Source organism: Cucumis melo, chromosome 9 (genome assembly GCF_025177605.1).
Source record: "Cucumis melo cultivar AY chromosome 9, USDA_Cmelo_AY_1.0, whole genome shotgun sequence".
Taxonomy (NCBI): Eukaryota; Viridiplantae; Streptophyta; class Magnoliopsida; order Cucurbitales; family Cucurbitaceae; genus Cucumis; species Cucumis melo.
The window spans coordinates 22,844,489-22,868,529 of NC_066865.1; the positions used below are offsets into that span (position 1 = coordinate 22,844,489).

The 24,041-nt window shown below is 31.4% G+C and overlaps 2 protein-coding genes across 4 annotated transcripts; both read right to left on the reverse strand.

Moving 5' to 3' along the window:
• Positions 1-549: 549 nt before the first annotated feature.
• On the reverse strand, positions 550-8,941 carry LOC103482673 (kinesin-like protein KIN-UA). Of its 3 annotated transcripts, none has more exons than XM_008438944.3 (19): positions 8,349-8,941; positions 7,640-7,740; positions 7,425-7,547; positions 6,931-7,116; positions 6,517-6,738; positions 6,280-6,427; positions 5,750-5,899; positions 5,073-5,161; positions 4,733-4,936; positions 4,473-4,622; positions 3,187-3,321; positions 2,943-3,074; positions 2,725-2,863; positions 2,561-2,653; positions 1,948-2,073; positions 1,695-1,820; positions 1,417-1,560; positions 1,141-1,269; positions 550-1,042 (listed from the first exon to the last, which is right to left on the reverse strand). In XM_008438944.3, the coding sequence occupies exons 1-19, from the start codon at positions 8,533-8,535 to the stop codon at positions 882-884; spliced, it is 2,745 nt and encodes a 914-aa protein (XP_008437166.2). In that variant the 5' UTR covers positions 8,536-8,941; the 3' UTR covers positions 550-881. The 3 variants fall into 3 exon arrangements, 2 of the variants coding, with proteins under 2 accessions (XP_008437166.2, XP_050945802.1); XM_051089845.1 differs by having other exon boundaries at positions 1,141-1,275; positions 8,349-8,924; XR_007823555.1 differs by lacking the exons at positions 550-1,042; positions 1,141-1,269 and having other exon boundaries at positions 1,695-1,863; positions 8,349-8,928.
• Positions 8,942-19,105: 10,164 nt separating this feature from the next.
• LOC103482674 (zinc finger A20 and AN1 domain-containing stress-associated protein 1-like) lies at positions 19,106-20,528 on the reverse strand. Its single transcript, XM_008438945.3, has 2 exons — positions 20,296-20,528; positions 19,106-19,836 (listed from the first exon to the last, which is right to left on the reverse strand). The coding sequence occupies exon 2, from the start codon at positions 19,806-19,808 to the stop codon at positions 19,302-19,304; it is 507 nt and encodes a 168-aa protein (XP_008437167.1). The 5' UTR covers positions 19,809-19,836; positions 20,296-20,528; the 3' UTR covers positions 19,106-19,301.
• Positions 20,529-24,041: the final 3,513 nt, after the last annotated feature.

A 24,041-nucleotide genomic window follows, 5' to 3' on the forward strand; every position in this document is an offset into this window, starting at 1 on the left:
TATTTTGTTGAAAATATAATTCACGTTGAATGCAAGAAAATGTAGAATGTTGAAAACTAACTCCATGGAATCACATTTTTGTTGTAGTTTAATTTTTAATGAAGCAAGTTTTTCGATTGAAAAATAAACTTAAACATCCCCATATTCCTAATAACAATAATTTACTTTTATTCTATGTTTGGTTTTTGATACAAATAATCTTACTGTGATCTCTACGAAAACAAGAGTTCTTTTTACTTGAGTCTGTTATGTAGCTTCCTTTTCTTTAACATAGCATGCTTGATCTATAAGCTTTTAATTGTTTTTATACTGTAAGGTAACATAAATGAATAATTGAATTGTACATAGTAGCCTGATCATCTTGTTTAATACAAGATTGAATATCATTTACACTCATTCAGTATTAGAGAATTTATATCATTTACACTCATTCAGTATTAGAGAATTTATATCATTTACACTCATTCAGTATTAGAGAATTTATAAAGACATATAATTAAAGTTGATATTTGTGTTGACTGAAACAAGCTTAAAAAATAAGGATTTGCATTACATGGTAAACCCATAACTTTTCTATAAGCTACTTTTATTTACTTAATATACAAATCAATTTACACACTAAGTTTGAAATTACAGATCAGGCCAGCTCCTCAGTCTGCCTCTAAGAAATTAATATGATTTGATAAACTATTACAACCCAGATCTCACACTATTTTTTTCATAACAAAAATTCAGCAGACTTCTACTTCTTCTTTTTTTTTTTTTTTTTTTTTTTTGATGGGAAACAATGCAGGATGCAAGGCTGACTTTGGAGCCATTTCAGAAATGATTGTGCTAATAAATATAAAATGTTTCTGTTAAATCTACCAACTTGGGATCAATCAATAATCTATTCGTAATCGCCTCATTTCGGCTTGAAATGTTGGACTTGATATTAATGTTCGATGTGCAAGAGTTCTTATGTCTTCCCGTGAACAGTCTCTGGATATTCGAACCAGTTCCCATAGGGCACCTCCGATGATCATGTCTTTTGCGTTCACTTCTGCAGTATCAGCAATTTCATGGTTTTTTGAGTTAATATTTCCAAAAGTACTTGTTAAGCTTAAAAGTTCAGACATGAGAGAGAGAGATCGAGACTACCATGCTGTGCTAAATGACAGAGTGCAAGTTCGATATGTCGTTTGATAGTGGATGCTTCATTGTTGGCGTTCTGTACAATCCATGGGAGTGCTCCATCTTCAATTAAGAAAGACTTTCCAGCCTTGGTCCCTGTTCCTTTCAAAAAGCCGAACCCAGATCAGTTCATGAAACATTGTTTCCCAAAATGCTACCGAGATTTCATGTTAAACTAAACGTTGAATCAAACTGAAGGGAAAAAGAAGGTAGGCTAGAGAGACCCAATTTTGGAAAGATTACCTTGTGTAGAGGCCCTCGACTCGCACTTTGCGAAATTTGCAATTCCTCTAGCAACTTGTGCAAGAACATCAGGATGTCTGCATCTTACCATACCAAGCAATGCCTTAATACCGCCTTCGCCCCTTAGCTTCGTCTGCAACTTATCTGAACAACATAATATTACCTTGTAAGTGAGAGTATGATGTTGGATTGTGAACATTTGAACAGCAGGAGCAAATAATGAACATCAATTTGCATGGATTAATGAATGGACCTTTTAGACAGATTGCAACACTTACCATTGCCACATAAATTGGCGATTGCTCCGGCAACCATACGAAGCGTTTGGGGATCCTCAGCGTTGGCAGCGGTCATGGACAGTAAGCTAATGCCTCCTTGGGACATAATGAGTTCTTGGTTGGTCTCTGATGGAAAAGACAAGGCTTGTCAAGAGCGACGAAATCTCGGCTTAAAGACACAGACAAGCAAGTGGTATGAAGGGTCGAGGCAGGAGATATATTGTATTCCAACAGAAAAGGAATGGAAACTAACCATTCATTGCTAGATTTGCAATCGCCCCTGCAGCAACTCTGTGAATTGTCTCATCCTCGGTGCTTCTGAGTAGCATCAGCAAAGATGAAAGGCCTCCAGCCTCAACAATTTTTTGCTGATTTGTTTCTGCATATTTGAAGGAAGCATATAACTGAACCTTCCACAGTATTCACTATTATACATTTGTTCATTAGTGATGGTTAAAATGCTGCATAACAATACCTAGAACTACAACTATGGTTCAGATTTACGGAAGCAGATAATCAAAAGTAGATTTAGATTACTATTCACATTCAGTGACTAAATGAATCTCACAGCCACAGTTCCTCTTCTCAGTTACTCTTTCCCCAAAAAATAAAATAGTATTAGTGGCATCTAAATTACAAGGATAAAGACCATTGAGCATGAACCCGATGAGCAGAAATTGGCGGTTAATGTCCAGCCAACTTCATCAACCTTAAATCAGCCGGTGAAAATATAACAATCACTTAATATCAACTTTAATCCAGCCTTGTGACTGTCAGAAATATAACAGTAACTTGAAAAAGCTAGGAAAGAACAGTAAAAGCAATAATGGCAGATCGCCAGTGAACATTGTAATGCTTTTTGGTACCTTCAGCTGCTAGATTTGCAACCACTTTCACAGCATGAATCCTGACGTCATAATCTTCAGCTTCCAGCAACGACAAGATCTTTTGCAGTCCAACTGTCAAAATATTATAGAATTAATGGACAATTTGAAATAAGGTACAAGATAATACAGGAAGCGACTAAAACCTTGCTCAAAGAGTTTGGCCACTGAAGCCTTCTCCCCGTTTCCAGCATCCTGAGCCTGTGAGTGCTTAACTTGTTGCACGAGAGAATCTAGAGAACCGAGAACTTTACCAGGCTCACCTCTGTCTAGTCGTCTACTGGTCTGCACATAAACCATATGCTCTCTTGTTAAAACATAATGCTACACAAACAAGATCAATAAAAGCTAAGCCAAAACTTACCTCATCTGCTTCAAAGCTCAATTGCAACAACTGGCTCTGTAGCATAGCTATATCTCCTTCTAGTTTTTTTTTCTGATTTTGCTCATCCTCCAGAGTTTTGCGGAGCTTTAAGATCTCTGAATTGCATGAGATCTAGCACATGAAAGACACCATTAAAATAACTACAGCGTTAGGTATGGAGTGGAAGAGCTGGGGATGACAAAATAAGGCTAAAATTAGTTACACAGAGTTGAATCAAACATACCTCTGATCTCTTCAGTTGGGCTACTTGATTTCTAAGATTGTTAACTTCCTCTTCTGCTGCTTTCCTCAAAACTATTTCCTTTTTAACCAACTTCTTTAGCTCTGCCACTTCCTTGTCAGCAGACACTGTCAAACCCTGTATCATTTAAGAGAAGATATACATGGTTTAAGAGAAGGTTGGAACTGTTGCAACAATCCATGAAACTGTTGCCATAATCCAAGGAGCAAAAGAAAAACAAGCTACCACTAAGAGAGAGACTTTCTGTTGACCTTGCTATTTGATGAATAGTTATACTGGATAACTTTTTTTTTTTTTTTTAACTTCTCAAGTCAGTCAGAAATATAAAATGGATATTGGGATAAGCAATAGCTATTGTACTTAGAGTGTTCAAATAACCCGACAATCCGAACAACCCAGACTACTCAACCCAAATTGTAAGGTTTAGGTTGAATTTTTTATGTTTTTTTCGGGTTTGGTTGGATTTGGGTTACATTTTTTAAAATCCGGGTTGACCCAAGCTAACCCCAATTTCTAAAGTTATTAAAATATATATTACAACTTATAAATATTATAATTCATACATATTATTATGAAGTTTTTTTTTTTTAAGTTTGTAATAGATATGTTGAATTTTGATATTTAACATTTGAGTTTCATTTAAGTTTTATTAAATTTTAGTCATTAAATTGTAGGCAAATTTAAGTATTTTAAGTTAATAAATAATATAATTAAAAAAAGAAAAGAAAAGAAATAAATAAAACGACAACCCAACTCAAGTTTTGAGGTTATTTGGGTTGTCAATTAGACCAACCCGAAAATTTGGGTTGGCCCAAAAAAAATTCCTAACCCAACCCCCATGTACACCCCTAATTGTAGATGCTTCAAAAGTGTACTATCTTATCATATTGAACTGGAAACTTGATCCTTGCTCGATCTAAAACCATCTTTTAGAAGCTATAGAATGTGAAGAAGACCAAAGCACGCAGTTTGAGACTGTGAAGAAGATTGAGATGTGAAATGAAATAAATACACTTACAACCACAGTTTATATTTTAATTTTTGAATTAGATTAAAAGGATGAAAGTAACAAGGGAGGGATATCAGGATCACAGAAATCTACAACAATTTAATTTGGTAGCAGGTACCAGCCAAGGGGCAAATAATGCTAAAATAATTTATGTTTTAGCACAATCAATAGAATCTAATGATGTGAGAGGAAAATAGCATATAGAACTTTTATATTCCATATGAAACAGAAAGAACAGCTGATGTATGTAACAGGATACCTCCCCATTAGCAATTACACTAGAAGCAGATGCAGCAACTTCTTCATTAATTACTTTCTCCCCACCAAGCTTCTTCTGCTTCACCATCAATTGATCTTCAAGCTTCTTGATTGATTCCATGTAATCCTTCTGATATTTCAGCCTTTCCTTCTGTAAATACAACAAACATTCTCAGACATTAAAGCTGTAAGCAATCAAACCTTGAAAACTGCATAGGGGATACTCAATACCCAGAGAATTTAATCTAAAAGAACCCTTACCTCTAGGGCATTTGAATGACTTCTATCAGCCTCGGATATGCGATCCTGTGCTTCTTTGGTAATTCTCTCAATTTCAATCTCAAATGCCTTTTGCTGCCTTTCATGTTCTGCAATCAGTTTGTCTAATTGAATGTCTAACCTTCTCGACAAACTCTTATAATCAAATTCTTCTTTTATCTTCAGCATATTTTCCACCTTCATAGCCTGAGGGCAAGAAAATTTAGAAATTAAAATCTTGGAAATAGAACAGAATTCAGAAGTTAATAAACAAGGCAAAACAAGAGTAGTGATTATAATTGAAATGTCCAAAACCACACAAAACTAAGCCCCCATAACCTACCCGTTGGCCAAACATTATTGTACTCGTGGTCTCTCCACGATGCCGAGGTGAAGGACCAATAGTAATAACCAATGAAGTTCTTGCCGTTCCTGTTAAAATTTTGCACGGGAAATATTTCACGATTAGAATGCTAAAACAGGGAAAGATTGCTACAAGAATTAAAAATAAATACCACCAGAGAAACTACATTTAACCATGATATTGGCAGAGTTGTCTGGAAATTTTTGTATGAATTCTAACATGCTTAACTTAGAACCTAACTAGATTTCTTTTTTAAAGTCCCAGTCACTCTTTCTTTTTAAACCAATTTGAAAGTCATTCTGGGTCCCTTTTTATTACTTTATTTTGGTCTAATTCACAGTTTTGTATGGGAGGAAAGGAGATGACAAAGAAAACTCTCAATTAAATACCGTTTAGCAAAAGATCCTGTCTAGGAACCCAATGAGGCAAATGGAAGCATGAGCATACTTCTGCCATATGGAAGTTATAGCTTCAGTATTTATGTTGGAGAAGTTTTACAATATGAACTTAAATACCTTTAGTAATGAACAATCCAACTTCCATAACTTCATTTCGAAGATATCTTAAACACAGAAACATAATATAGAATTATATGAAACACTAATAGATCTAATCCGTAAAGGCACACCTAAAATAATATTAAAATCAGATCTTACCCCCAAATGAATCCCGAAGTAATCTTGTCAGCTTTGAATCCCTAACTGGAACGTGTGCACTATTCTCCGCTAGTGCATTTATGCATTTCCCTAATGCACTCAGGGAGAGATTGATGGATTTGGCTTCTTCAAGTGTATGTCCTTCACTTCCTGCCTCAAAAAAAAAAGCAAATAACATTTAACGTGTGTCGAAATTCATTGACAAAGCCAAGTATTCTTACGAAAAAGTTGAAAGACAATGCTACATCTAAAATGAACTAAGCATGAAAAGAAGAGATACTCATTAGTAGGTTATTTTTCCAAAAAAATACTAATAATAAGATATAATCAATGTCGAGTGGAGGGAGTAACAACTTAATTTCAGTAGAGTACACAACTAGCACTCGACTGTAAGTGCTAAAGACATCACCACAGAAATACTAAAAGTATGTAGGCACAGTATGTTGAACCCAATGTGCTGGCTTAGTTGTCAAAGGGGAACCTGCAAAGATAAATGTATTCGACTACTGCTAATTGCTAAATAAACACACCTGACTTGTCAATACGCTCTGAACCAGCAAGATCTACCACCACTAATTTACCCTTCCGAACAATTGGAGGTTTCAGCGTCTTAACTAAATGAGAATTATCACTTGACAGAGTTGAATCCCTTCCTTTTAGAGACCGTTTTACGTGTACCTTCAACAAGCAGTAAACATTTAATTCCCATAAGCTACTAGCAGTTTTTGAAAGATTGAAAGACCTCAAAGTAACCAGCATTTGCATACCATGAGAATTGCATGACTACGGGAAGATTCAGTGTTCAGTTTTGTATTCGCAGCAAACCGATGAGCTTCCCCCAACCTTAGTAGTTCCACAAAGCTCTCTTGGTGTCTAATTTCTACGAGGGTAGCCCCAGGTACTGAAACATCTCCAGTTTTAGGATCTTCAACAATGGAAATGTTATCATTTGCAGGGTCAAGAAGGTCCTGTATGCTCTCCATATAAAGCTGGACGTATGTTTGTAGAGAATGAAGGTTAGCCATTAAAGGTACTTCTCATGCAAATACAAAGAACTCAAATTTTGGCGCACAAGGACTTCTTAGAGAAAACACAATCAAAATTTCTCATCAAGCAGCACTCAAATTTGCAAGCTACTTCTAGTAGAAAAGAGTAGCAGAGTGTCTACAAAAGGAAACAACCTGCAGGTAGGATACTGAGACAGAATCAGTCTCCAAAGAAACTTCAGCCAAGATGTCCTCCATAGCACGCACCATGATTCCACGATCAGCAGTGTCTTCCTCTCCTAGTCTTCCAAGAGTATATGTTTTACCAGTACCAGTTTGACCATATGCCATAATTGTTCCATTGTAGCCATCCAATACACTCTTCAGAATAAGAAAAAAGGCCAGTCACTCAAAGGAAGTTGCAAAAAGATTAGGAAAGGGACCGAAAAGAATAGACATCAAGTGAAGTTAAATAAAGATTAGAAGGAGATTATTTGGAAAAAATTTCACTTCATCAAATTCCTGCTAAGAGGTGTATATATGAATAAATATTTGAATGCATGGTTTTCCTTTTTTTTCTGTTTTTAAATGAATGAACGAAACAAACACGTAAGCATAATTTATTTTATTACTATTTAAGAAAAAAAATACGAAATACAATGAAGACTGATAATATAATGCAAACATACCTCCACAACAGGTTTCGCCACGACTTCATAAACACGTTTTTGAGATGCAAACTCAGTTAGCACTTCATCAAACTCATAAGTATCTGAATCCCAGTTGTTCTTCCGAAGTTTCAACCTTTTAAGCTGAAATAGATTGTGATATTCTGACTGACTCCATGAAGACAATAATGATGGTAAATATGGTATTTAGTAGTGTAGTATTGGGACCATTGTACCTCTGGCTGCAACTCAACACAATCAGCAAAATCAGCATCAGCAATTGATTCTTCTGTATTGCGCGGTCGCAATCTAACAGCCACTCGAACTCTTCCAGGAACTACACACAACCATTATGAACAATGTGTGAAAAAGGAAGACCATCTCATTAAAGTGACCTTCCTTGACAATGAAAGTAGTAAAGGATTTTCAAACAAAGCAATAAAACAAAAATTAAATTATCAAAAGGTTAATACATCCGGACAGAATTAAAGCATTGGTGCAAAAATACAAGACATTGAATTTTGAAATTTGAACATAGAAGCTTGCTAAAAGTCAATCAATTTACCAACTTCCGCAAGCATTCAATAATGAAACTTTGTTGAAAGCAAACTAACGTTGTTTAGAGAAAAAAAATGACATTTCAAAACGGTTCTTATCTGCTCCAAGCAGACTTCAAGCTTCCATCCTATTTGTCAATTGAAAGGGTTGAATAACCCCATTCTTATCCGAACAAAGTTATAGTTTTTCCCTTTCAAATGCAAGAAACCAATATAACAACACCAGAATAATTCATCAAAACCATCCCCTTTCAAATACCCTCAATTTCAAATCACTTTGATGCAAGAACTCATAAAGAAGAAACCAGGATCTCCACAATAAAATTAAAAAGGAACACAAAAAATAAAACCCCATAAAAGAAAAAGGAAGAAAATCGAAGAGACAAACCTCCACCATCATCCTTGGCAACTCCAAGAGCAGCAGGGCTACTGCGGCGAAGAGCTGAATTGGGAAGAGACTTTGACTTAAGAGAAGACTTAGAGTTGGAGGAATTAGCAGAAAAGGGCTTATCGAGCTTAAGGGAGTTTCTAGAAGTGGCACCATTTCTATAACTAGTACCCCCAGAAGCAGCCATTGGAAGGACAGAAGAATTGGGGAAATGGGTTTAGGAAGAAGTCATTTGAAGAACGGAGTGGTTTTGGTTTTCAGAGAAAAGGGAAGAGAAGGGAGTGAGAAAGTTTGAGAGAGAAATGGGAAAAAAAAAGAGGGGGGGGGGGGGGGGGGGGAATGGGACCCAAAAAGAAGAGGGAGAAAATGGTGAAAACGAAGCGTGGAGGAGCAGTAAGAAGAGGTACAAGTGGAAGTGGACGTAAATGGTGTGGGGGATGTGATTCAGACAAAAGAAAATTCGGTACCTTTCTTCTTCTTTCTTTTGGTTTGGTCGGAGTTAGAAGAAAAGAAAAGGGCAAAAGAAGAAGAGGATTTGAAGAAGAAGAAGAAGAAGAAGAAGAAGAAGAAGAGAGGTTGAGGGAATGGATGATGTAGAAACTAAAACGACGCCGTTATTTTCTCAATTTACAATGTAACTAATTACGGGGTTGTGTCTCGTGAGAGTATTAACTAACAAAACGAATCACGTCGCCTAAACCATTATCATTATGCGCTTCCCAATTTACTATTTTGACCTTACGCTTTCTTCTATTAAATTAACTATACATAAAAATGACGTTTAATATATATTGTTTTAACCAAACTTCCTTTTTATACATACATTAACTTTTGACAAATTTTATCAGACCAAAACTCTTGACAAGTTTGTAAAGTTAGAAAAATGAGTTAAATTATAACCATTATAATTTTGAAACCTCTTAATATTAATTGTTCTATAATCAACGAAAGATAATAATTAAATTATAGGAAAGTGAGTTTAGTTTAGTAGTATTGACACGATTTTTACCTTTAGAGGCTGGTTGAAGGTCTTCAACTTCACCTCCACCTCACAATCGTTATCTTCAAAAATAAGAAACTAAAAGTCTAAATATGAGTTTTGCAAAATACGTGTAATTAATAACTTCCACTGTTGGATAGTGATTTCTAAGAGTGAGTTTGATTGTAATACTCCTATTAAATGTGAGCATGAAATTGAAAAACGGAGTCAACCGACCTAATCAAAGTCGAACAATTTAATATTAACTCCGATGGTCTCCTACTTGTTTATTTTTTTTTTTTTTTATTTTCCAAATTTTATAAAGTTTTTCAATTCTAATTAATTAAACAATAGAAGACAAGAAGCAAATTATTTAATTAAACATCTTGAATGCATTTAATTAGTTATGATCAAAGTTCAAAATCTCGCACTTCCATAAATTAAAAAAAAAAAGTTTACTAATATTCAAACTACCGTAGGAATTATATATTCTATAAAGCCATTGTTGACGTAAAATTTTAGAATTGTATTGGAAAATGAAAATAGATGTTTTCTTTAATATCATTTGTCATTTCATCTAAGATTCTATTTGATTATTCTTAGAATTTGTCGTATTTCATCTAACATCCCTATTTCATTTTCGTCATATTTTAGTGTACTCTTTTCAAATATTTTAAACAAAATTTTACTTTATTAATTTGTAAACCTCGTCCACACTTATATTTAAAATTTTAAAACTATACTTCAAACCTTTAAATATGATTCTTTTAAGAATTATACTATACTTTGTGTAAAAAGAAAAATGTTGATTCAACCTAACTATCATACTTCATATATTTTGACTAAAACAATATTAAAAAAAAAATGCTATCAAATAGATTTCTTTTTTAGAAATTATGGTATACGACATTTTAAATAATTTTTGGTGTAAGGGACTAATAGTAGTTCGAAATTGACAGTTTGCTTTCACCATTCTTAATGTTTAAATTATTCTACATATGGTTTTTTTAAAAATAATTATAATGATAATTAAGCAATATAATAAGTTTTTAAATGTGAAGGTAATTAAGCTAAAGGTAAGTGGAAACTATGTTTCTTTTTCTTTTCTTTCTTTATATATTCTTCGATCTATAGATACATATATATCATACTTTTTCATTTTACCCTCAAATTCAACTTAAAGCAAAAGCAAATTTTGAATCTATATGTGAATGCCTTATGCCATCATACCCTTCTATATGATAATAGTTGGACCATATATAATATATCTTAATTTGATTCAAATAAAATCCCTCTCCTCATGCATTTAACTCTTTCTTTTCCTTCTAACAAATCAAATAATTTTAAACATTTTTTTTTCTAAAAAATAATAATGCAAGAGATAATACCATGGATTGACTATGACTATCATCTATCACTAATAAATCTATGTTGAGCTATCACTGTCTATTATTGATAAACTATGTGACATATTTAAAAGTATTTTTAGGAATTTTGTTATTTAAAACATTTGCATTTATATTAGTTACTATTCTAACTATATGGTCATATTTTCCCATGAATTTGAATTCAAAAATTAAAGGTCGAGTAAACTTAAACTTAAAAGAAATGAGGTGAGAGAGAGAGAGAGAATTGCATGAAAAAGTAAATGCAAAAGACAGTGAAGATGGGAAGGCCTTTTCTTCTTTTTTGTGGTCTCTTTCTTCAATGATATGTGTACAAAATTTTGAAATGAATTGGTGCCAAAATTAAAGGGTCAACTTTACTCAACCAAAGATTAATTAATTAATACATAATTACACAAGAAAATCTTTCATTATATGAAAAAAAAAATTCCAATGATGAGTTTTCCCGCATCTTCAAATTCCAATGAGAAAAAAAAAAGGATTAAATTAAAATCTCTTCCCAAAAACAAAGTTACAAACTTAATTGAGCATATACATACAATTAATTTCAAAACTGAAACCCTAGTAATGATAAAAGCACCCTTTAATCTCACATTTTAAACATGAAATTCCCATATATTTTATTTTACATCATTAAGATAGAGAAATCAGTATTCAGATTGAAAATTAATTCTTTAAGACATTCCATATAAAAACAAGAAACAATGCATTAAATGAGTTTAAGTTCATCATGAAATGATATATATATATATATATATATATATATATATATATATATATATTCTTTACTCAATAGGGGGCCTTCACAATCTGTTTAAAGGCCCCTCAAAATCATTCTTGGAGTACTTTTATTTCTCAACTTTTGATTTTCTTGGGTATCTCATTGCACTCCAATAATTCTAATAACCCACATGGACAAGAGGACAAAGAACCATAACTACAAAAAAATATATAACAAATACAACAAGAAAATATAGAGATCGATACACAAATATACATGACTTACTAACAGTGGTCTAGGAGACAGAGGAAGAACAATATTACTCTAGAGAACGTGTTCAGAATACAAAAACGACACCACTAGGTTAGAAAGTTTATATATTATACTCCCCTAAACCCTACGGTCAAAATCCTAAATAATTCACAAACAAATGTACATATGCTTAATACAATAATTGAAGAGCTTTCCCTCGAATACCCACTAAATTAAAAGCGCGTTGCCCCTAGACCCCAACTTGCTAATCGGTTAATGAGACCCTCGTACTAGATTGTTTGTACTGCCTTATAACAAATTTAAGACATTTCAACAAAGTACATATTTGAATTTTCCCATCCATCAAAATATAGAGCCTTAATGTTCAATAGGAAGTCTCTTGAAAATAAACAATACAATCAACAAGAAGATATATAATATGCAATACTAATTAACTTTTATAATATGGTTCTACATTTCATTCAAGTGTCTTATCATAGACTTTCTAGTAAGTTAATGACAAGAAAGCATAGATTATTTGAAGAGTTTGATATATACATACATATATATATTAGATTCACTGTTAGTCACATGGTGGGTCTAAAACTTTTGTTGAATTAAGGTACAATGATAATAATATTTGGAGGCAACAAAGGGTTGGGAAGCCAAAATCATTTAAGTGGGTAAGTTTTTATTTTCCAAATATTTTGATGGTTGAAAAGGTTCTATCTAATCTTTACCTACCAGTTTTTAATACATGTCTGTGATTAGAATAAGAAATAAAAATTCAAAAAAGGAAAGAAATTTATTTTTCTTTTTAAAAAAAGGTCCTTTAGGCAGCCAACAAATAAGGTGGTTAACATGTCTAGTTAATCCAAATCTTATATCAATTTTAAGTAGAACTATCTATCAACTTTAAAGAAAGTAAATTTAATGTTATATATATAACACTTTAACAATATACTTCTGTACTGTTCGATGAATGTAAAATGTATTACATAATGTTTTAGTTTAATTACATGTTCAATGAAATAATTAATCACTATACAATATCAATAAAAAGAAAAATACTTAGGTGTAGTATGGGCTGTATTTGCAGTTTTTGTGTTGTCCAAATTAATTATCTAACTAAAACTTCACATATGCTAAAAAATTATTAAGTTCTTGTCATGTAGAGAGATAGGTGTAGTTAAGACTACGTATTACCATTGTCTCTCGAAAGAAAATAGAGGAAAAAAGGCGAAGGGTTTTAATTTGTTGCCATCTAAACCTCAATTAAATCAAGGTAATTTAAACTTTTGCCAAATGTGTTTAGGCAAAACTTAAAGAGTGTTTTCAAGTGCTTTCTTAAAATAGGAAGATGAATGTTTTGAATGTGTTGCCAAACTTATTCTCTTCAAATTTTTGTTTTAATAATTTAACATCTTACATGTGATGATATTGATTTTAGGTAACTCTTGGCATATTGATTATTTCTTTTTTTTTTTCATATATAACTACCTTTTCTTAGCAAATCTTGAATCGTAAACGAGTATAGAAAGTTGATTTATATAAGGCTCACTTTTGTTGGGGATGTTTTGAGTGAGAACTATATACGACTATATAATAACCATCTCTTGTTATAATAAATATTATTTGAAAGTCTATAGTAAATATTATTTCAAAAAGGAAGTTCTTGCGGATAAAAAAAAATTAAAACTATTTAAAAAATAGCAAAAATTAAAATATGTTAGGGAGAATATGATACTTTTTATTATCATACACTTAACTAACTCTAAAAATGTTATTCATTCTAATTACACGAAAATTAACTTATCTTACCTATATATTTCATCCAATAATTTCATCTTTGTTTTTAATTCTTCAACTTCTTCTTTGTGCTCAATTTATATAAATGATTATAAATCATATAAAAATTTCTTTTCTTTGAAAAAATAATTAATTAGAAATCAATCTAACCATTAACCCATAGAGAAAAATAAAACTAAGTGTCCCTTTCTTTTCGACTCCTAAACTTAAAACTATATCGCACCTAAAATTTGATGTTCAAAATTATTTTTTTAGTGTAATAATTAATAGTTATGGATCTTCAATCCTTAGGAACATGTATCAATATTGATACCTAAACTCATTTTATATAGACTAAAATCGAATCAAACTTCAAACTATAGAGATGAAAATGATATTTTAAATTCTAATAGCTTACCTACTACGTGTAAGGAGGGATCGGTCAATATACAAATATTAAAGATTATTTTCTTAATATATCTATCAAATATTGGGGGAATTTATAAGTTTTAAATTATTGAAGAAAAATAAAATTAATAGAGAAATATATATTCCAATCCAAAAGTGACTTTTTTGATTAACACAACTCGGGAATAGTTGGATGCCTCCATTCATACCTTATAATGTAACAATAATAAGTTTTCATTATTAATATCAAGGTTTGTCCTCTAAATTAAATGTTAACCCATATATTATCTTCCATTTTTCTTAAAAATAAAAAGAAGAAGAAAATTATTTTCTAAAAATTTAAATGGTATAGTTTTTGTTCATTTTCTCAATAAAGTTTTATAAAATAAATTTTAGGTTAAAATAAAATTTTAATCCCATACTTTTAAAGCTTTTTCAGTTTTAATTCATATACTTACAGTTTTATTTAATTGTTAGTTTATTATTGATTTTTTTAAAAAGAAAGAAAAAAGCTTTTGTCGACTAATTTGCAATTTTGTCATAAATTTCCAAACATATTCATATACATTTATATTTTTTTGACATGAAAAATATTGTTATTCAACCAATTCCAGTACCATATTATATAACATCGTCAGACATGAACAAAAATGGTAAATTTTCTTTTTTAGAATTTTAGTCCATCTTAGAAAATTTATTCTTGTTGATAATATTTTATGTCAATATTATTATTTAACCATGAAAAGTTGTTAAAACTTTGATGTTGTGTAATCCCATGCAACTATTTGTGGAGTGATAAGTAAATCAAATCATGTTAGAATTTTTGTAGGGATACGTATGGTTTGTTTTGAGTTTAGAATGAATAGGTATATTTTTTATATCTATTTTCTTTTTATTTTTTATTTTGTTATTGTTGTTTAAACTTAATCTACTTCTAACTTATTTATAGATCCAAAAATTTCTAGCTATCTTACTCAACTACTTAAACATATATATTCTCAGTCAAGAAAGAGTTAGAAGTTTGATCTCTTTGAGAACATGACATTGTTTAATAATTGAACCGACATAGTTCTTTACAAAGAAGATCACTAGGAAACAGAAATGAGATTTGAATCTTCAAGGAATTTATGTTAGAAGACAAAAGCATCATCCTGTACATATGTATGAACAGTAGTAGTAAAGCCCGAAGTAGTACTCCTCTTCATCTGAAACTCATAGAAACCAAAGCAAGTTGGTCTTTCGAAAAATTTGCATTACAAACAGTGAAAAAGGGCATTGTGCTGTGCCGCATTATTTGATACTGACAATACAAAACAAAGTAAAATAAAGCGAGAGGGAAATGTACCTACAAAATCTTATGTGTGTGTGTACGCAAGCTCATGATCAAAGTAAAATAGCTGAGACCAAAATGCATATCATTGGTTTTATTAAAGGATATTAGACAACAACTTTTGGTAGTACACAACCATATGACGACTGTCAAAGTTCTATTCACAATATATTAGATTCTTTGAATCCACAATTGGTTTTAAAAAAGATGTACACATGACCTGCAGCCTCACCCTCTAGACCCCTTTCTTTCTTTATGGAAAAATATTAAAGCTAATTTGATAATGATTCCCTTTTATATTCATGCTGACTTTCAGTAAAGGATACACACAAGTTAGAATTGAGACAATATGTTATCGATCAATTCAAACACTTGAGTTGGTCGACTCAGCTACTCGAAAGACCATAATATGATCCCCTCATTATATATATATTGTTCTTTTTCTTTTTCTTTTACTCCTCAGTTTTTCACCTTTTGTATTCCGTTTTTCCATTTCTCTTGTTTGTATACCTCTAAACATATAGCAACCTTCATGGTTATGCTTTTGATATATATATATCACCTAAAAGACTTGATTCATATAGAGATATATATTATGATATTTGTATTTCCATTACGGAAACAGACAGGTTATGCTCCACCATTTGGTGACCTTTGAGTATGTAGCTGCCTGATATCCACTTAAAAGAAATGGGCAGACTTTTGTTTAATTTGTTGGGGTATACCCTTTGCATGCCCTTTCATTATTTAATTTTTATTTGCTTTCGTTCTTTCACTTTTCTAGTTGACCCAAATTCTCAACCCTTTAAGAAAGTTTTTATGTGTTGAGGCCCTTGTGGTCCTTTTAACACAATTCTTAATACTTGAACAACATGCCTGTTTTAATTGATATTAATAATATGAGCCCTCAACCAAGCTCGGAAGTTATCTTGACATTCATCATCGACATCACAAAAGAAACAACCATCAAAGTTCCCAAAATTCCTTTCTTAATCTATGAATAATTGAAGTATGTAAATCCTAAATTACAAACAACTAGTAGAGTCTGTCTATCTCAATGATAAAGAATTTGTTTAGTATGAATTTTAATTTTGTGAATATATTTGATATCACATATATATATATTTGTAAATAAAATTTGATAAAAAAGATGTAAAGATAAAGTTATCTCATACATGTGCAAAGTTCAACTATTGAAATTGAATTATTCAGATCAAGTTCGTTGGTGCAAACACTGTCCATCATTTTATCTTTCAAAATCCAAGCATAAATGTTTTATATATTTGTAAAAGATATAAGAGATATCGATTAATCTTCGATATCAATGTGAAATCTTTAAGTTTTCAATTATATTTTGATGTATCGATAAATATTTTAATAATTGATTAAAAGAGGGATATGAATGAGATATTAAACGAGAGTGAAGTGAAAGTGAAAGCACAAATAGGGGATTAAGGCTTTATTATTGGTGCATACTTTTTGCGGTGACATGCCTTTATTGTTGATAGCTAGAAGTTTGAATTTTGGGGAGATATATCTAATCTAACATGGTTTGGTTACCATTTTCATTTATGATCTTTCTTTCTTGTAATTTCTTATTTTTCTTCTTTTTTAGATCATGATCACCTATGGTTTAAAATTTAAAACTTGAATAGAATACACAAATTTCGTAGAATTGTTTTAAAATTTTTTAGAAAATTATTTTAAATGACAAAACTAAAAAAAAGAAAATTAACAAAATATAGTGAAATTTTAGATTTTATTAATATAAACATTAATTATTTTTAAGATCTATAGAATCTAAAGTTTTACCAATTATAGCAAAATCTATCAAATGTACTAAAATTTTACATAGTTTTGAAAACTTTTTTTAAAAGCAAAAGAGAGAATCATGAATAGCTAACCAAACACGCGTGTGTTTCTTAGAAAAAAAACTTGAAAAATAAGAGAAGAGAACAAAAACGTCATAAAATCAACCAGTATATTACTCAATGATGTGTTTTGTGGAGTTGTTTACTTTTCTGAACTGTGGGAAGCTGCATTTTCTGCCATAGCAGCTGGTGGGATAAGGCCACCCTTTTCGACATATTGTTCATCGAGTCCACATGCAATGCAGAACTCTTTTTCTTCTTTATTGCTTCTAAGCCAATAACATATTTGAAATTGGGACATTCTCTTCATGCCCCCCCTCGAAAGAAAAAGTTTGTATTCTTTTCTTTTTCTTTCTTTCTTCTTTAAGTTTGATAGAGAGGAATATTGTTGAACACTCCTCACACATTTCAACCCATTCCAAAAGTTAGAAGGTGACGTTTTTCTTTATGCTTAAAAAGGAAAAAAAAATTGTTTCTAGATAAACAAAAAAAGTCAATAGTATAATACAACTTTTATGTCATCTTGAACACTCGTAAGAACTAATTTACGTTAAAATCTTTAGGAAATATTTAATATTAGGTAAGTTGATTATAGTGTCAAAAAAAAAAAAAAGTTAAAATAAAACATGTCAATAGAGTTTGTTTTAGGCATAGAAAACTATTCCACAATAATGTGTTACCTCAATCACCCATTTGAAAAAGAGATGCCACCAACCACTCCAAATTCATTTCTTTGCAATAATCGACCCTCCATTTTCAAGGCTTTTTACAAATAATTCTCTTGCAATTTTGATTGATACTCTTGCATTTCATTATTAATACATTTGTGTTTGAATTGTGTGTTGAAGTAAAGTCTTTCATATATTGAAATTCTTTAGTCAAAAATTGATTATTTTAACCTATATTCATAGAATGGTGTTTTAATTAAATATATAACAAATGCTTCTTTGTCAATCTCAGCAAATAGACATAAATAAATAAAACAATGTTATTCATTTATTTAACGTTTTCATTTGTATATTTCTTCTTTGCTTCTCAGTCAAAGCGTTGATGTCTTTGTTTGGCTTAGCATATTTCATCCTCTTTGACTCCTTCACAGAGGATCAAGCTAGTCCAATAATTCAAACCCCATATGAACTTTTCTAGCTTATACTTGTAAGAATTTGGACCATTGAGGATATTAAGTGAAGCTGTGACTTGCGAGGGCCTGCAAACTAATCTTGGGACAAGCAGTCGAACAGACAGAGACTGGAGTTTACTTCATTCCTCCAATTTTGTTGATAACTATGGTAACTCAATTGGAATATCATCCACTTCTCTACAACATTTTAAGGAAAATTAAATCTCCAAACTGGAGTACACACTTAGGAGAGTACTGATGTAGTAGCACTTAAATCATGTAATTTGTGTTCCTTCTATTTTTTTAGTGTTAGATATCACTTTCATCAAGCCCAAAAGCGGTAGCTGAAAACTAATCTAAAGTTCATAACTTAACCTAAGTTTAGATCCCGAAGTTCTATAATCGACTTCTGAAACCCAGATCACATCCAGTAAAGATCAGTTTAAAAGTTAGATGACGAAGTGACAACAAAATCTCAAGAATTTGATCAAAAAGAAAAAAATGGATGTGAGATGAACTTCTAACATTTGATTACATGAAAATACAAAATTGATAAATGAAATTTACTAGAAACAGAGATGGGGATTCAAAGCACTTTTTTAAAAAGGAAACGCCCCCACAATCGGACTTTTTTGTTTAGATATTCTCTAATTTTAAAATTAATTCAAAACCAATTCCTTTTCAATTAACTTTTGAAAGTGGGAATCACAGCGCAAATAAAACTCCTGACTACAGTAGATGGCTTCAAATGGAATTCAAGTTTTGATCAAAAGAAGAATAATGAAGAATTGCTTCTTCTTGTGTTCATCTTCAAATTTCGGATTCATAAAACCACTGCCTAATCTTTACAAACATTAAAGTAAACGGAAGGGAAAACCAGAATCAAAAGGAATCAAACTTGCATTATTCACCCATAGTTGCTAACTTCCCCAGCAAACCAAAGCACAAAGAGCTTTTCCCCCCACATCAAAATGAACCCAACCCAAATAAACAGACACAGAAACGAACAAAGACGATCAATCAGAGCAACAAACCCACTAAGAATTTACCAAGTTCCTACCCAAATCCTTCTCACAACTCAGAACCTTTCAACTTTATCGGCCCTCACCACAGGATTGGCTGTGGCGATCTCCTCCCGTCCAGCACTTTTGAAGTCGTAACAACAGTTGTGTTTCTCTGGGTACCGGTGAATTCCACAGAAAGTAAGCTCGCACTTGCATTTGAACCCCATCAATCCCACCTTCTTATTGCAGGTTCGGCACCGGTTTGGTACATCCGGTGATGGGGATTTGCTGGAACTGCCGAGGGAAATTCCAGTGGATGATGACGATGAAGCTGAATCCACTGATGAATCGGAGAAGACAACTGGAGAATTACCTTCAGCCGGCTTTAAAATTTTGGACTGAAGGGATTTCTCCATCGCTGCTTTTGCCGATGCCGCTTGCTCTTCTTTGATTCGAGAGTCTCTGTAGCACTTCGAGCAGAGATTCTCGGTACCAGCTGAACCAAAGAAGCCGCAGTTGTTCACACAAAGCTTCGGCTCCGATGGCTGGTAGCTTGTGCCATCGTTCTGCTCTGAACCCATATTTTCCCAACTCGTTTGGTCTAATTCGCTGTAGTTTCAGGAAGAAAAAAAAAACACAAAAAAGAAACAAAACTCGATATTAGTATTAAAATTAAACACATCTTTGATCAATTCCCTTTTTCATCTTCTTGCTAGAAACCCTAACAATTCTCAGAAAACCAAAAAAATCCAATCCGAATGCAGTACCAAAATTCAAAACTCATCAAACAAAGAGTGTAAAGAAAATTTCAAAAACTTCCTTAAAAAATCAGAACTCAGCCAAGTATTTCCAGCATCATAAACCGCAAGGATTCGCAGAAACATCAAACAGAACAAACGAGAACATCTATCTATCTACCTACCAGAGTAAACAAGGAAGACGAAAGGACAAGAAAAAGAATTCAAAACCTCAGAAAACGTAAAATTCCAAAATTTCCTTCTCATCCAAATAAAAACGATCTAAGACTATTCTGAATCAAAGTCAAACATGGTTTGAAAAAATCCATACCTCTTAAGCCAGTAGAAGATCTAAGGAACTCAAAACACCAAAACCCTCCGTTCTAGGATACAAATTCAAATCAGGAATTAGAACAAAATCAAAGATTTAGGAAACCCTCAAGGAGAATTAAGGAAAACAGAAAGAAAGAAAAGAAAAAACCGATTATGTTGAGGTTTAGAGGCTGATAGAACGATAAAGATGAATTACCCAATTCTTCAAGCTACCCCTTGTTTATCATTATTTCCACGGCGCCCCCTCGTTTCAATGTCGGTGTAATACTACCATACGCCACTTCTACATTGCACTCCTATTTTCAGCCGTTCGATCATGTTCATCATATTCATCACGGGTTCATTACTTTAAATCTGACGGTTAGGATGTTTTAATCCGTGATGATTGTTTTTTTCTCTTGGAATCTTTCCTGACGATTTCTTGACGAACACGAATGGGCCTTTTGGTAATTTAACATTTCACATAAAAAAAGGGAATTTTTTTTTCTTTTTTGGTAACAGATTTATATTATCCAACACTAAAATATTGTTTAACTTACTTTTACCTTTTCTTTTTCTTTCTTTCTTGCTTTTATAAAAAAAAAACATAAGAATAAATATAAATATGCCATTTATTTTTTTGAATATGTAATGGCAATAAAATAATTTACCATGATTAATTTTCAAATTTCAATTGATATAATTTATTTTTTTAATATTTCAAAAGTGTGCTAGTTTTTTATGGTAGTCATGGTCCACCATAATGAAATATTTTCTTAAATTTATTTGATTGTCTCCTTCAATCTCGTTAAAATATATTTATTCTATTTTGCAAATATTAAAATTGAAAAAAAAATAATAAAAAAAGAAAGGTTTGTCACAATTATTAAAATGTCCACGTGTCGAAATATATAAGAACCTCGATGATCCTTCAAATAACCTCCGTCCGTTGATGATTACTTCCCTACACGCGCCTCTTCTTCCCGAGGTGTCCGGTTCGGTTTACTAAATAAACCGGATGGTTCCTGGGTCCCACGTTTTGCGTGAAAGCTCTTTGCTTTATCCAACCTAGCAGTTAAAACGGCTCTAAAATTGCGGCAGAAGTTTATATTTGTGTGTCATTTTTAATTCGAATTTTGTTTCCAATGTGGTCGCTCGGACGATCGTGCAAATTGAATCTTTTAATATCTACCATTAGATTTGTGGGGTCCATGATATTGAGGGGCTATGATTTGGGAAGTTTAGGTGCTATTCTGAGATTGGCGTATTCTAGCAAGTTCTTTATATATAATATATATATATATATACACACACAAAATTATTGGGCCTGCCGCGGGGCCCAGATTTTAGGTTCGACGGCGAAGCTTTGGTTTGATGGGGAATGAGTTTGAACGAGCGGGTGTACGAGGTCTTATCGTGAACTCTTCTTTCTGACCGATTGATCGGAATCTTGAGTCTTGGGCGTTGGATTATATAGGCTTTTGAATTTAGAAAATCATTTAAGTGAAACTATGGGATTTTATTTTTGTTCTTTGTGAAGAGATTTTAGTTTCGTTAATCTCTTAACTATCGCATTTAATAGGCTTTACACGAGCATTGTCAAATAATTATTGCATTATTTCTCTTTCAAAATGAACAATTGAGAAAAATATTAATGGATTGATATCCATATTTGACATTTTTTATTTATTTATAATTATTTAAGATTATGATTATAAAAGGGTTTATGAAATTGCAAGCTGAGAGAACAATTTATTATAAATAATGAGAGGGATACGTATGAATTTTTTTTGGAAATTTTTGGATGTGTTTGAATGTAACAACATTATTCCAAACAAAAGTTTAAAACATTTTTTTTTTAAAAAAAATATACAAAAAAATTGTTAAAACTTTGATATATATATATATACAATAATACTTCTAATAATTTCGCCGAGACAATTTCTATAGTGGTTGGGCTGATAGATACCTCAAACTACGCTAAGAGCCTAAGCCCATCCAAATATATATGCAAATTTTGTAGGGTTTTGTTTTTGTTCTTTAGAAGTATTTTATTGCCATTAAGAATCCAAATCTCTCCATGAAACAACATGTCAATTAATGTCTATTTAAATTTACTTTTAATGTTTGTACTAAAATGTTTATTTAAAATTTTTATTAATCAAATATATGCTAATCTCAAACTTCGACATATTCTCTAGATAGTTAAAATATAGTCCATATGAACAATTTACGATGCTTTATCTAGTTTTTTAAACTATAAGAATTGCATTGTAACTTTTTTCATAAACCTAGAAAGTTAGATTTGTCAATGATTTATGAGTAATAAACAAAACTTGAAGTAATTAAGTGGTCAAGTTGTAATAACTATTTGGTTTTTTACTTTCAATTTTTATAATATAAAGGTTTCGGTATCCAATTGTTTGTTCTATTTTTCCAATTTATCAACATCTTTATATAGATTTTGAGGGAGAAAAAAGTCTCAAAGGTGATTTGTGTTTTTAAAAGCACATGTGGGTAAAGTCTGTATAAATACGGGAGTATGGTATGTATGTTTTGTGGTACAAGTCACAAGTCACAACTTTAATAGAAGAATATAGCTTCTTTTCTTTTATCTGTGTTGCTATAAATAGTCATCGACATTTAATTTTACACATTAATTGACACGTCCATTTTTATCTTATTTTAACTTAAAACCAAATTCCAAATTAGGAACATAATTGAAACAAAAGTAATTTAGAAATATTTTGTTGAACTTTAACCTATGTTGTTATGCCTGCATGGATGATAGAACTTATGTTGAACTAGAGTTGATTGAAAAAGTTGATATAAAAATGTGGATATACTTTGGAACCAAAATGAAAAAGCAGAGTCATTTTGTTGTCTTTATTAGATTACATTATCCTTAAAAACAAAAAAATTAGTGTTCATCAATTAGTTTTTAATTTTGAAAACGTTTTGAAAATTTACTAAAATTTCATAGACATTAATAAGTTGATCTATTAGATTTTAATTTTGACTCACTTTTAAAATTTACTATGAAAATGAAATTTTTATTGGCAATAATGATATTAAATTGAAAATCTTATAAATTAAAATTTAGAAATTTAGAAATTTGTAGAAGTAAATAACCCTTTTTTATTTATTAAATTTGTTAAGGTACCATAAACTTTGATGTATATTTAATTTATTTGAAATAAAATACACACATTCTAATATAAATTAAAAAAAGAAACTATTTTTACATATAGTTTTATAAATACATCCTATTTATCAAATGTTATAAAACAACTCAAATTGATCATTTTTTCTTTTTACTTGAACTCAAAATTTGAGCACTTAAGCCCCTCTACATACGTCCACAAAAATATTCCATATATACAATGAGATAATATTTGAAAATATAAAAAGCAAATTTTTTTAATAATATTTTCCTTTAATTCTTAAAAAAAAAAAAAAAAAAAAAAGGTTAGTGGCTATTAAATGATGAAGATAAGTAGCAATAAGAAAAAATGAAAATGATTGCATTGCTTTGCCTCCACTCTTCCTCAAAATCCTCTCTACCCTCTAAGTTTATCCAATTTAATTTACTCTCTAAAATTTTAATTTCTACTTCATCTTTAAGGATTTTTCTTAATCTATATAGCATTAGAAATTAGGTCATTAGAGGTCATACCTTAGCCAACTAATTGATGCATAGGGGTTTGCTCAGTCTTGTGTGGAAAAAAAGAAACAATCTTGAATGATAGTTATTGATAACAATAT

Bases quoted from the DNA above. Each gene is read 5' to 3' on its own strand.
- LOC103482674 (XM_008438945.3), bottom strand. From the start codon at position 19,808: ATGGGTTCAGAGCAGAACGATGGCACAAGCTACCAGCCATCGGAGCCG.
- LOC103482673 (XM_051089845.1), bottom strand. From the start codon at position 8,535: ATGGCTGCTTCTGGGGGTACTAGTTATAGAAATGGTGCCACTTCTAGA. The intron at 3,322-4,472 runs GTATCCTGTTAC...TAAATGATACAG, and splicing joins GTGTAATTGCTAATGGGGAG to GGTTTGACAGTGTCTGCTGA. The intron at 2,654-2,724 runs GTTTTAGTCGCT...ATATTTTGACAG, and splicing joins GGCCAAACTCTTTGAGCAAG to TTGGACTGCAAAAGATCTTG.